This window comes from Sardina pilchardus, chromosome 6 (genome assembly GCF_963854185.1).
Source record: "Sardina pilchardus chromosome 6, fSarPil1.1, whole genome shotgun sequence".
Classification (NCBI taxonomy): domain Eukaryota; kingdom Metazoa; phylum Chordata; class Actinopteri; order Clupeiformes; family Clupeidae; genus Sardina; species Sardina pilchardus.
Window position 1 is genome coordinate 1,160,940 of NC_084999.1, and position 14,762 is coordinate 1,175,701.

Here is a 14,762-nt window from a genome sequence, read left to right on the forward strand (position 1 = left end):
ATCTCTCACAACCTGGATCAGGGTAAGTGAGACTCTCGTGAGTGAGCATGCGTGTGCGTGCGTGCGTGCGTATGTGCGTGCGTAGAGAGACACACACACACACAAATCCAATCTGACCTTTCTACTGTAATGTCCTGCTTTCCCTCATTACCATAACAAGTGTTAATGAGCAGACACACACACACACACACACACACACAAAGTGATAATGAGCAATCTCCATCTTCTGACAGACAGCCTTGCCTCATCTGATTATCACACACACACACACACACACACACACACTCACTCAATCACATTTGAGAGTAATCTCTCTCACACTCTCACACACACACACACACACACACACACACTCACTCAATCACATTTGAGAGTAATCTCTCTCACTCTCTCACACACACACACACACACACACACACACTTAACCCCATCTGAAATCACACAGCCAAACTGAATCAGCCCTGATAATCACACAAGACACAATCTCAATTAGTGTCGTCACAATACCAAAAGTTGTGTTTCGATACTGATACCAAATCAAGAACCTCGATTTCGATACTTTTTTAAACTTTATTTCATTTGGTTGTCCCCACAGCCTTGACTTCATCAGTAATATTGAATATAGTTTCATCATTCTCACACACACCTGTACACACAATTAACCTCATCTGAAATACACATCCAAACTGAATCAGTTTCAGTTCAATCACTAAAACACACATTGACAGTCACACACACACAAACATTACTCAAATGCAAATCAAGCATTCAAAGAAACAAACACTTGATCACATCTGATAATCAGTTTCACGCATACACCCTTAAGAAAACACTGAAACTCTGATAACAACAGACATTCCTACACACACACACACACACACACACACACACACACACACACAGGCCCATTGATAAGGACTATGCCACAGTAAACTGGCTCCATTGTTTTAGTATCAGTCCCAGTTAAAGGACATTCTCCTTTTAGACTGTCTGTCTCCCATCTTTCTCTCTCTCTCTCTCTCTCTCTCTCTCTCTCTCTCTCTCTCTCTCTCTCTCTCTCTCTTCTCTCTCTTCTCTCTCCATCCAGGCATTTGGGCTGAATAAACCTGCTCTACTGCAACTCGACCTCTCCCTCTCCCTCTCCCTCCCCCTCCATCTCTCCCTCCCTCCCTCAGACATTCATAAACAGCATGGCCTTGAGCTCTCAAAGAGAAGGCTGTGTGTGTGTGTGTGTGTGTGTGTGTGTGTGTGTGTTGTAATGCCATTCAAACAAAAGGGCAGAAAAGAGGACGGCGAGAGGGCTGAAAAGAAAAGGCCACATAATGTGTGTGTCTGTGTGAGAGAGAGAGGGTGAGTGTGTGCTGTGCGTGTGCGTATTTATGGCCACATAGTGTGTGTGTGTGTGTGTGAGAGAGAGGGTGAGTGTGAGTGAGTGTGTGCTGTGCTGTGCGTATTTATGTCAAAAACAGCTCCTGTAGTGTGAGCTATCCAGTAAAGTCTACTCCACATGTTACGTGAGTGTGTATCAAACATAAACATACCTGCATTTCGGTACGCAAGTCCATCACACACAGACATGTACCTAGGAGTGTACTGTACGAAACTCACGGTTCAATGTATGTGTGTGTGTGTGTGTGTGTGTGTGTGTGAACACAATAGGAATATTATTTTTAAGAGGTATTGAATGTGTTGGGTTATTGATGGACATAAATATCTCTCTCTCAGCCCTGAGGCCTTCTTAATTCACACACACACACACACAGCACTGAGTGTGTATCTCTCACAACCTGGAACAGGGTAAGTGAGACTCTTGTGAGTGAGTGAGCATGCGTGTGAGTGCGTGTGCCTGTGTGTGTGTGTGCGTGCGTGTGTGTGTGTGTGCTTCCACAAAACCTGAGTATCCCTGAGGCCTTCCTGATTCAAGTATGTTGGGTGTGTTATGCGTGCGCAAAAGAGGAATCCTAATATGTGTGTGTTTGTGTGTGTGTGTGTGTGTGTGTGTGTGTGTGTGTGTGTGTGTGTGTGTGTGATCAGGGGTGGAAATTAAAATTTGAAAATGTGACAATCTATCAGCCAATAGCAGATTTCTGGTGAAATTAACCAGCCACTCAATGTTAAAATATGACTTTGTGTCTGAAATCTAATGTGTCTGTCTGTTAATTTCCATCCCTGGTGTGTATGCACAAAGGAGGGTAGCCTAATATGTGTGTGTGTGTGTGTGTGAGAGAGAGAGAGAGAGAGACTTGCCTTGACCCCCCTAATGACCTAAGTGACATCCCATTCTTAATCCAATGGGCTTAATATGATGTTGGTCCACCCTTTGCAGCTATAACAGCTATAACAGCTTCAACTTTTCTGGTAAGGCTTTCCAAAAGGTTTAGTTGTGTGTTCATGGGAATCTCTGGCCATTCTTCCTGAAGCGTATTTGTGAGGTCACACACTGATGTTGGACGAGGAGACTGGCTCTCAGTTACACACACACACACACACTGATGTTGGACGAGGAGACTGGCTCTCAGTTACACACACACACACACTGATGTTGGACGAGGAGACTGGCTCTCACTCTAATTCATCCCAAAGGTGCTCTGTTGGGTTGAGGTCAGGACTCTGTGCAGGCCAGTCAAGTTGATCCACACCAAACTCTGTCATCCATGTCTTTATGGACCTTGCTTTGTGCACACACACACACACACACACACACACACATCCATGTCTTTATGGACCTTGCTTTGTGCACATACACACACACACACACACACACACACACACACACACACACACACACATCCATGTCTTTATGGACCTTGCTTTGTAGTGCAGTCATGTTGGAACAGGAAGTGGTCATCCAAACTGTTCCCACAACAGTCCTCCTGACTTGATGCAGGTTGTTGTAAAGGTGGACCTACACACACGGTGTCCTGTTGTTGACCTACACACACGGTGTCCTGTTGTTGTTAAGGTGGACCTACACACACGGTGTCCTGTTGTTGTAAAGGTGGACCTACACACACGGTGTCCTGTTGTTGACCTACACACACGGTGTCCTGTTGTTAAGGTGGACCTACACACACGGTGTCCTGTTGTTGTAAAGGTGGACCTACACACACGGTGTCCTGTTGTTGTTAAGGTGGACCTACACACACGGTGTCCTGTTGTTGTAAAGGTGGACCTACACACACGGTGTCCTGTTGTTGTTAGGGTGGACCTACACACACGGTGTCCTGTTGTTGTAAAGGTGGACCTACACACACGGTGTCCTGTTGTTGACCTACACACATGATGTCCTGTTGTTGTAAAGGTGGACCTACACACATGATGTCCTGTTGTTGTTAAGGTGGACCTACACACACGGTGTCCTGTTGTTGACCTACACACATGATGTCCTGTTGTTGTAAAGGTGGACCTACACACATGATGTCCTGTTGTTGTAAAGGTGGACCTACACACACGGTGTCCTGTTGTTGACCTACACACATGATGTCCTGTTGTTGTAAAGGTGGACCTACACACATGATGTCCTGTTGTTGTAAAGGTGGACCTACACACACGGTGTCCTGTTGTTGTAAAGGTGGACCTACACACACGGTGTCCTGTTGTTGTTAAGGTGGACCTACACACACGGTGTCCTGTTGTGATGCAGGTTGTTGTAAGTTTGTAAAGTTTAGACGAAGTAGGAAGTGACATTAGGAATCTCTGATCAATGTGATTGGTGGGCTAGACCAGTGATGTCAGAGTTAGTGCCGGCGTGACCCAATCAAGAGTCCCCAAACTCTATTCACTTTGAGAGTTTGGACTTGTCCAGGGTAGTGAATATATACCCCCACCCCCAAAACCACCACACACACACACACAGAGAGAGAGGGAGAGAGAGAGAGGGGGAGGGAGAGAGCAAGGCGCGCGCGCACGCACACACACACACACACACACACACACACACACACACACAGTGCGGCTGCCACTCAGTGCAGTGAAGCAGAAACGGCACCAGGCCCCTCAACCCCTCTATCAATAACAACACCCGCGTCACCATGGTAACCACTCGAAGCCACGGTGACCCCAATACAGTGCGGGGTATTAGAGGCATTTTGTGTCTGTTGACACGACCCCCCCTGCCCCCCAAAAGCCCCCCAAGGGGGCTTTTATCAAACTAACAATGCAGACAAACTTGCGCTCAAAGAGACGAGCTATAAAACGCCTTCATTCTGTCTGCGTTAGGCTAGTTCTGTAGATTAGACGGATAGTTTTGTAGATTAGTGCCCAACGCTAAGCTAATTAAAAGTAAATTCGTGATTAATCATCATCGTCTGTTAAGGTCAGATCTACACGGCTGCCGCCCATTATGTCTCTCTTTCTCACACACACACACACACACACACACACACACACACACACACACACACACACACACACACACACACACACACACACACACACACACACACACACAGTTCATTTGAACTGTTCGACACCATTTCCCTTCAGGCACAGCTGCCATGGCCAAGTTGAAATGGTGAACAGTTCAAATGAAAACAGTGAGTGTGAGTGTCAAATGATAACAGTGAGTGTGTGAGTGTGTGTGTGTGTCAAATGAAAACAATGGCATCTGAATCACCGTTTCCATTGCTTGCCACGGAGCTCAAGCCCTTCAAGAGCGGCACGGGGAGGAGGGAGGGAGGCTCGTGCACTCGGTTTCTTCTTCTTTAGTGAGCAGTTTAGCGTTTGCTTTTTTCCCTTCCACGACACACGCGCGCGCGTCATAAATAAACCAATAGCTTTGTTTCAGTTTTGCCCTGTTTTTACCCGCCAAGAGCACGTGATGTGCCGAGGAAAAATGGCTTGAGACTTCAACCACGCGATGAATAAGTAACGAGCGAGCGGGCGCGCATATTTTCTGCCATGATGGCGGGGGAGAACGACAGACACACACACACACACACACACACACACACACACAGGGGGGGGGGGGGGGGTGGGAGAGAGAGAGCGAAAGAACGACAGAAACGTCGCAACTTCGCCATCATTTGTAATTCCTCATTAACGAAGAGGACTAGAAGGACCGAGGGCTACACATGACTTACTTTCCCAAGCATACAAAAGAGGAAGAAAATTAACACCATAACGCCTCGTGGGCGAATTAACACTAATTAATTTACACACAGAGTGCGCCACCGGGGTGTCAGCGTGCGCCACCGGGGCGACTCTGCCCGTGCAGCAGGCCATACGGCTCGACCAGGTGTGTGTCGCGAGCAGGGCCACTGCCGCATCTGATAGCCTACCCGGAAACACGGGAAGCCATGACACACACACCTTCTGCATAATTAACCTGCAGACGGTATCTGCGCGAGCCACTGACTAAAAACCGAACGTGCAGAGCACAAAGCCGACGTGAACCGTGAGGTTTTGCACGGTGGCGTCGGAGTGGAGAAACGAGCTGGAGTTACCGGAACGATTCACTCCTGGGGTCGCCCAAAGGCCTCTCGCGCTACGGCGCACCTGCACACACAGGTGGTTAATTTGTTACTCCGCTTAACGTGGTTGAGCGCGCGCGGGACTGGTTAACCAGAGCTCTCGAGGGGGCTTGGTAACGCGTGCGATTGAGTTTTAGAGCGAGCCTTTAAAAGCGAGTCGCGGGCAACACCCTGTTGCTTTACCGCAAGCAGTGCTCGTTCGCTCGCTGCTCCACATTTCATTGAGCTCTCGCGGAGCGGACATAACGGGAGATGATGGCACAGACAGGCGAAGAAAGGACGCGGGGGCACGTGAGGAATTGAGGGAGCGAAGCAGCACGGGCAGAAGAGGAAGGGGGGGCGCGATGAAGGACATCACACACACTGTTTACCAGCCAACGAGTTAACCCAATGCACCTGCCACCACCAGGTCAAACACACACACTTCACAAAGCCACACCTCAATCGGGAACATGGCGCACCCACCGAAACTGCGATCAGCTGAAGTCGCTACACACTCACACAGCTGTGAAAGTCCCTGATAGAGTGAACGTGACCAATCCATACGGCCCCGAAACCCTACGCGCCACAGTCTCTGAGACACCGTAGCCTACGACAAACCCAACACACACACACACACACACACACACACAACTTGGGCTACACTAGCCTAACTATCGGTCGAGAGAGGGAGTAGGCTAAACGAGATAGAAGGTCTGGCTGTTCTTTCCGGGAACCCGTCAGGTGTTCCTTGGACTGCGCCATCAGTGAACATACACACACTAAGCTACATACACAAACACACACTCACAGTTTACTTTTCTTCTGTTCTCAGATAAACATTAAAACGGTCATTGTATTACCTTGAACACACAGCAGCAGGACGACACTTATGATGAGGTCCATTTTCACCGGAGAGCGGCGGTAGTTTCGGATGAAGCCCCCAAAGTCAGTCAGACCGAGAAACTAAATCCACCAAAAAATTAAAACGAATGCCGTAATCCAGCGATACGCGGCTGATTTAAAAAAAATATCGTAGCTGTTATTTCCCAGAGTCCGAAGTCCAACGGATCCTTCAGCCCACACAAAACTTGGAACGAGCTAACCGCACGCCGCCGTTAACGTTAGCACTCTATCCGGCGCTGCCTGCGTCGTCTGAGTATCTGTGTGTAGACTAGCGTCCCGGTAGACTGCCTACCGCTGGTTCCTCCTCGCGGACTGCAGGCTGAAAAACTCGTCTGACCGGATCTGTCTCGCGTCCACCACCGGAAATCACAGGTGCACGCGTCTCCTCCCAGTGTACCGGTAACAGCGTCGCGAGCTCCCTCCCCGATCTGCCCGACAGTTCTTGCTCTTGGCAATTGCACTACAGCTCCTCCGTGGCGCTGTACACACACACACACACACACACACACACACAGACTGGTCAAACGATCATGATGTCATGCAAACGTCACATTTATGAAACCACTTAAATGAACATTTTCGGTGACCAGCAACTTCCTTCTGTTATCTACGGGACTTTTCTTTGGGTAACCCCAGCGTGATATAAACAGTAGCCTACACACACACACACACACACACACACACACACACACAGCGTGATATTAATTGAGTCAGCGCGAGATAGGCTATTTTTATGGCACGTGAACCGCCCATTTACTGGCCGGGACTAGTGAACTGCGAGCAACACACACACACACACACACACACACACACACACACACACACACACACACACACACACACACACACACACACACACACACACACACACACACACACACACACACACACACGCAGCAGGTAGGCTATCGTCCAGGTGGCTGCACCTGCTTGGTGGCCGATTGCGTAACCAGCCATCGGTGGGAACTATTTATGGTTTTTACCGGAGGCATTCCGCAATCGCGAGCCTTTCCGAGTTTAACGGCCCGTGACTCATGTGTACATGTGAGGAGCTCCTCTCGAATTCTGGGATGACTCAGGGAGTCTGCTTCCGGTGGTCCCGTAGAGCAGCGGGTGCTCATCACAGTCACAGAGGCGAAACGGAACACACACACACACACACACACACACACACACACACACACACACACACACACACACACACACACACACACACACACACACACACACACACACACACACATACACACACACGGGTGCCTCTAACATTTGAAATGCAGACTTTAAATTCAGCGAAGGAAGACCTTTGTGTAGCGGGATATATAACCCGCCACTGAGACGCCCGCGCTCCTTTTCCCTCTTTTTAAAGAAAGTCCTCCCAAATAAGTGGGTTCCCATGGTAGGCTAATCTATAGGCCATAACCAACGCTCCTATAAACTGATGAACCGAGCTTGAGCTAGTACACACACACACACACACACACACACACACACACACACACACACACACACACACACACAGAGAAAGCGTAGGAGCGGGTCACTCATACCCCAATAACTGAGTGTGTGTGTGTGTGTGTGTGTGTGTGTGTGTGCGGGCGCGTATCTAGATGAAAAGTCGAACGGAATCCTAATCAGTGACCAGACTGCGCCCCCTACCGGATGGACTAGAGAAACTCAGATAGACACTGAGACACTCAGAAAAACTCAGATAGCCACACAACGTTGGTGGTATTTTTAGTTCAGGGTGTAGCTCAATACAGTGAAGGGAAAAAAACAATAATAAACAACAACAATGATGATGATAATAATAATAATAGGAAATACAGACAATAATAAATAAATTAATGAATAATGTCTTAAATTAAATCCATTCGGACAGCATGGACGGGATTATTGAGATCCTCTGACCACAGTATTTTGAGCTCCTACCGTGTTGTGTTGGCAGAGGAGGAGAGACATGCACAATCACACATACAGTGTACACACACACACACACACACACACACACACACACAATCACACATACTGTACAGCACACACACACACACACACACACACACACACACACACACACACACACACACACACACACACACACAACAGTCACGCACACATTCACAACAATCACACATACAGTACACACACACACACGCAATCACACATACAGTACACACACACACACAATCACACATACAGTACATACACACACACATTCACAACAGTCAGGCACACTGAAAAAAAGAACTTGTAGAATTGACTTAATAAAATCTGTGTAACAATTAGCAATTTGCAGGGGAATGTTTTAATAATATCAAGTCCAACTCACTTGCCAGTATCAAGTTTAATATAGTCTACTGTAACCTGAACACTCGTGGAGACAGCATGTAAATGTTACTTAATTATTTCCATACAGGAATCGCATATCAAAATATTAATTAAATCCTAATGTCTGAAATATTTACTGTTATGAAGTGAATAAGTAGATTTTGCTATATTTTTTGTTTTAGAAAAATTAAATTAATTTGTTATATTAAAGGAATAGTTCGGAATTTTGGACATAGGACCTAATTTCTAACTTAGTTGGGGTGATATAGGTCGGTGGAGACCATTTTCAGTGAATTTCTGCCCTTCCTTAAGTTGCAGCGTTCAACTGGTGCTACTCTGGTGCCGAGATAACGCAAGTCAACGGTAACATCCAGCCTGCCACTGAAAACAGTCTTAATCCACTCCACAGAACACCCGAAACAAATAAATTATAACGTCAGACTATCGATGGACATGTCTGTGTTGATAGAACAATGTTAGAAATAAAACTAACCTTGCATTGCATTGCAATAGCCTATATTTGTTGTATGGCATAGCGGATTGATATTGAGAAACTAGTCCCTCAAAATGTAATAAATCATTGAGTTGAAAGGTTAGTTTTAGTCCCATTTTATGCTTCCTCTCTCTCTCTCTGTCTTTCTCTTCCTCCCCCTATCATTCTCTTCCTCATCCTCTTCCCTCTGCCTTGTTCCTCCCCCTTCTTTTCTGTCTCTCTCTCCCTCCCTCTGCACTCTCTCTCTTAGGGTCTGAGTGGGACACACTAGTGCTCAGAAGCCCTGATTACACTGTGTGTGTGTGTGTGTGTGTGTGTGTGTGTGTGTGTGTGTGTGAGAGAGAGCATTGATAATACCGTTAGCTTTAATTAAAGGCATTTATGGGGATGTGCAGACATTTAGTCTGGAGATTAAAGCCCCCGCTCCTCATACCTCACTCTCACACACACACACACACACACACACACACACACACACACACACACACACACACACACACACACACACACACACACACACGCGCGCACACACACACACACACACACACACACACACACACACACACACACATACATACGCACACATAGATTCACACATGTACACGCACACACACACACACACACACATACATACGCACACATAGATTCACACATGTACACGCACACACACACACACACACACACACACACACATACACACACACACACACACACACACATACGCACACATAGATTCATACATGTACACACGCACACGCATTAACAAACACACACACACATGTACACCCACATACACACACACACACATAACTCATTGCACACATACACAGGCTCTAATATGGGCATATGGACTGGTCCTCTGGAGAGGTTATACACACACACACACACACGCATGCACACACACACGCACACATATGATCTTTTTAAAGGACAAAAGGGAGGATTGAATGGAAGCCTTTATCAGCTGATCCGGGACCATCTGGATCAATCTGGAGCCATCCGGAACCATCTCTGTGCCAACCAAGAACCAGAATCAACTCAACGTGGTCCCCTAAAGACTCCTGTGTTGTGTGTGTGTGTGTGTGTGTGTGTGTGTGTGTGTGTGTGTGTGTGTGTGTGTGTGTGTGTGTGTGTGTGTGTGTGTGTGTGTGTGTGTGTGTGTGTGTGCACACGTGTTACTGTGTTAAAACTGAGTGATGTGATGTCAGCAACTCTTACATACATGTTTATCAGGCACACACACACACTCCAATCTGACCTCACACCAGCCCTCTCTTCCTGACTGCTGTCAGTGTGTGTGTGTGTGTGTGTGTGTGTGTTATGTCAGATAGTGAGTAGCATGCAGTTGCTTCTCTAAGGAAGAGTGTGTTGACTGTTTGTGACTGCTGCGTGTGAGAGCAGGGTGTGTTTCTCCCTGACGTTATTTGTGTGTGTGTGTGTTTGTGAGAGAGAGAGAGAGGTAACGTCGTGTCTCTGATGTAAAGATGGATTTTCTCTTAAGGCTGTGTGTGTTTCTCCTGACCTGGATGCCAGCTATCACCACCACCATCACTGGGGCCAGAGGTAGGCACAAACACACACACACACACACACACGAGCACAACCAGTGCCATGGTCAGAGGTTGGTACATACACAAACTATAAGAAGTTCTTTACAGGGTTCGGTCTTCTGAATTGGACCGTCGTATTTTTCTCTGCTGTCAATGCTAGTAAACTACAACAAGCTCTACTGTCAATGCTAGTAAACTACAACAAGCTCTGTTGCCAATGCTAGTAAACTACAACAAGCTCTACTACCAATGCTAGTAAACTACAACAAGCTCTACTGTCAATGCTAGTAAACTACAACTAGCTCTACTGTCAATGCTAGTAAACTACAATCAGCTCTGCTGTCAATGCTAGTAAACTACAACAAGCTCTACTGTCAATGCTAGTAAACTACAACAAGCTCTCCAGCCAATGCTAGTAAACTACAACTAGCTCTGCTGTCAATGCTAGTAAACTACAACAAGCTCTACTACCAATGCTAGTTAACTACAACAAGCTCTACTGCCAATGCTAGTAAACTACAACAAGCTCTACTGCCAATGCTAGTAAACTACAACAAGCTCTACTGTCAATGCTAAACTACAATCAGCTCTACTGTCAATGCTAGTAAACTACAACAAGCTCTACTGTCAATGCTAGTAAACTACAACTAGCTCTACTGTCAATGCTAGTAAACTACAACTAGCTCTACTGTCAATGCTAGTAAACTACAACTAGCTCTACTGTCAATGCTAGTAAACTACAATCAGCTCTGCTGCCAAGTGGCAACGCTAGTTAACTACAACAAGCTCTACTGTCAATGCTAGTAAACTACAACTAGCTCTACTGTCAATGCTAGTAAACTACAACAAGCTCTACTGTCAATGCTAGTAAGCTACAACAAGCTCTACTGTCAATGCTAGTAAACTACAATCAGCTCTGCTGTCAGTGCTAGTTACTGTAACTACAACAAGCTCTACTGTCAATGCTAGTTAACTACAACAAGCTCTACTACCAATGCTAGTAAACTACAACAAGCTCTACTGTCAATGCTAGTAAACTACAATCAGCTCTGCTGTCAATGCTAGTAAACTACAACAAGCTCTACTGTCAATGCTTGTAAACTACAACAAGCTCTACTGTCAATGCTAGTAAACTACAATCAGCTCTACTGTCAATGCTAGTAAACTACAACAAGCTCTCCGGCCAATGCTAGTAAACTACAACTAGCTCTACTGTCAATGCTAGTAAACTACAATAAGCTCTGCTGCCAAGTGGCAATGCTAGTTAACTACAACAAGCTCTGCTGCCAATGCTAACATACGCCTGGACTCGAACCCACGAAACAGCAGCACCTCGGATAGGGAGTCGAGACAATTGGCCCTTTTCACGGTGATGTCAGACGAAGCGTTGCTGGGTATCCTCCGGCATGTCCAGCCGCCAAATACTACAGAAGAAGAAGAAGAAGTATTCATGGGTTTCATCAGGTCCCTTTCCACAGGTGTATACAATCAAGCACCATGCAGTCTGCATTGATAATCAAGGTGCTTGATTGTATTCTTCTTCTTCTTCTGTAGTATTTGGCGGCTGGACATGCCGGACGATACCCAGCAATGCTTCGTCTGACATCACGTGAAAAGGGCTAATCCACAATCAATCAACAATCCAGCTAAAAGCCCAGGCTACTAGCTTTCATGCTAGCAGCACTCTTTTTTTTTTAAGTATATTTTTTGGGCTTTTATGCCTTTAATGATAGGACAGTAGAGAGAGACAGGAGGTGAGTGGGAGAGAGTGTCGGGGTGGGATCCGGAAAGGACCACGGGGCGGGAATCGAACCCGGGTCGCCGGCGTGCGGTGCAGGTGCCCCAGCCAGTCGCGCCACGGCTGGGGCCATGCTAGCAGCACTCTTGACGCGTTTGGGAGTGAGGTTTACTAACGTTCTACACGCGCAGCTAACTAGCTGGCATCCGTTACACTCTCCCCCCCAGGGTGGGAATTTCGTCATTTTAGGGGCAAGGCCATTTGGCCTTCACCTTCTTTTTTTTTTTAGGGGCACCAAGGCCACATGATAGGGCACAAAGGCCACTGAGTAAAATTCGATGGTTTTACATTTCAGGGTTATCTCGACACAAATACATAGACCCGCTAGCCGCTGTAGGCTTTGAGAAACACTAACACAGCCTCAAACTTCTTTAAGTTGAGGCCCAATCATGGCAGACTTTGGGGTCATAGGGCCCATCTACACATACCTCACCCCACCCCCCATCAAATCATCATATCACAATTAGTATTATGCTATATTGTTAGACATGCACTTTCACTTCAAAGCAGTCAATGTTTGTGCCAAAATTATTTACAAAAAGTTTGTGAAAACTATGCACATCAGGGGTGTGCTTTACTAATGTAAGATAGGCTATATAATTACAATAGTTCATTCTTTTGCATGTTTGCATGAGATACTTCTGAAAACAACAGCAAATATGAGTGCCATTGTTTTGGGATGTTTCCCTCATGGAAGCATCATAAGCCGTTTTCAGACAGGTTTCTGCACATTCTGCACGGGACGATTCCGTATTTGACACCTAAGTCAGGGGCATAAAGGCCACTGTGGCCTTAAGATGGGTTTTTTTTCAGGGGGCATCAAGGCCAAAGTGTAGGGCAACGGCGGCCATGGCCTCATGGCCTTGGTATAATTCCCACCCTGCTCCCCCCTAAACCTCACTCCCGATCCGGGTCACGGCAATAGCAATTTCATCCTTAGCTTTGCCATGGCCTTTGTTTTACCATGATGTTTTCAGGTTTATGTGTGTGTGTGTGTGTGTGTGTGTGTGTGTGTGCAGATGTGGACTGGGACGATGTGGTGCTGGCGGAGCGGAACTCCAACGTCACGCTGCCGTGCGAGTTCAGGCCCCTGGCGACCAATCACGTCGTCAACTGGATGATGACACCGCTGGGCGCGGCCGACAGAGTGGCGCTGCTCTCAGCCAATCACAAGAGCGAGTTCCTGCACTCCCGCAAGACCGGCCTTGGGCTGGCCAATCGGAACTACCCGAAGACGGGCGACCTGTCTCTACGGATGGTCGCCACGGAGACGGATGTGGGGCGGTACTGGTGTCTCGTGGAGCAGGCGGGAAAACAGCTGAAGATGAGCGTAGTGCTTCTGGCGCTCGTGGACAGTGAGTGTGTGTGTGTGTGTGTGTGCTGGTCCTGGTGGACAATGATTTTGTGGTAAGTCTGTGTGTATGTGTGTATGTGTGTCCCCTTGTGGACAGTGAATGTGTGTGTGTGTGTGTGTGTGTGTGTGTGTGTGGATAGTGAATGGTCACTTCTCCTCCCCTAAGCTCTTAATCTCCAAGTCCATTTCCTCCTTAAGTCACTGATTACCTCATGCGGAACGGCCAGCTCAATTAGAATCTTACACTCTCTGCTTATGTGTGTGTGTGTGTGTGTGTGTTATGACCAGCCATACCAACTAAATGAAGGGGAAACAGCGAGTTTAGTTGACTCTCCAGGGATTTGATTGAAAACTGAAAGCAAACACACACACACACACACATAGACACTTAAAACAAACAAGCATCAAACTAACAAGCCCATTCTGACCAAATGGATAGTTATTAACTATCAGCGGAGATAAATAATAACAACAACAACAACAATAATTTCAGCACACAAAATTAAAAAATCTTAATAGTAATAAAAGCGCACATTAACGTCCATAAGCTAGCTTGAGATCTTAATAGTAATAAAAGCGCACATTAACGTTCATAAATCTTAATAGTAATAAAAGCGCACATTAACGTCCATAAGCTAGCTTGAAATCTTAATAGTAATAAAAGCGCACATTAACGTTCATTAATCTTAATAGTAATAAAAGCGCACATTAATGTCCATAAGCTAGCTTGAAATCTTAATAGTAATGAAAGCGCACATTAACGTCCATAAGCTAGCTTGAAATCTTAATAGTAATAAAAGCGCACATTAATGTCCATAAGCTAGCTTGAAAAGGTTGGGTTCTAAGAGCATTTGGATTGTCAGGAGCCTCTATCATGATGGTC

At 46.5% G+C, this 14,762-nt stretch overlaps 2 protein-coding genes across 2 annotated transcripts in view; one reads left to right on the forward strand and one right to left on the reverse strand.

The window, feature by feature from the left end:
• LOC134082243 (nectin-2-like) overlaps positions 1-6,760 on the reverse strand; it is a 37,888-nt gene extending 31,128 nt beyond the window's left edge. Inside the window, exon 1 of the mRNA XM_062537891.1 lies at positions 6,314-6,760. Coding sequence (XP_062393875.1) covers positions 6,314-6,356 — 43 coding nt within the window. The 5' untranslated portion in view covers positions 6,357-6,760. The remainder of the gene's footprint in view (positions 1-6,313) is intronic.
• A 3,814-nt stretch (positions 6,761-10,574) lies between these two features.
• Positions 10,575-13,880, forward strand: g6fl (g6f-like; the record flags this gene model as incomplete). Its single annotated transcript, XM_062538039.1, is given in 2 exon segments — positions 10,575-10,740; positions 13,545-13,880. Coding segments are annotated over 2 exon segments (415 nt in total), but the record flags the coding sequence as incomplete, so codon positions are not given.
• Between the last annotated feature and the right edge of the window lie 882 nt (positions 13,881-14,762).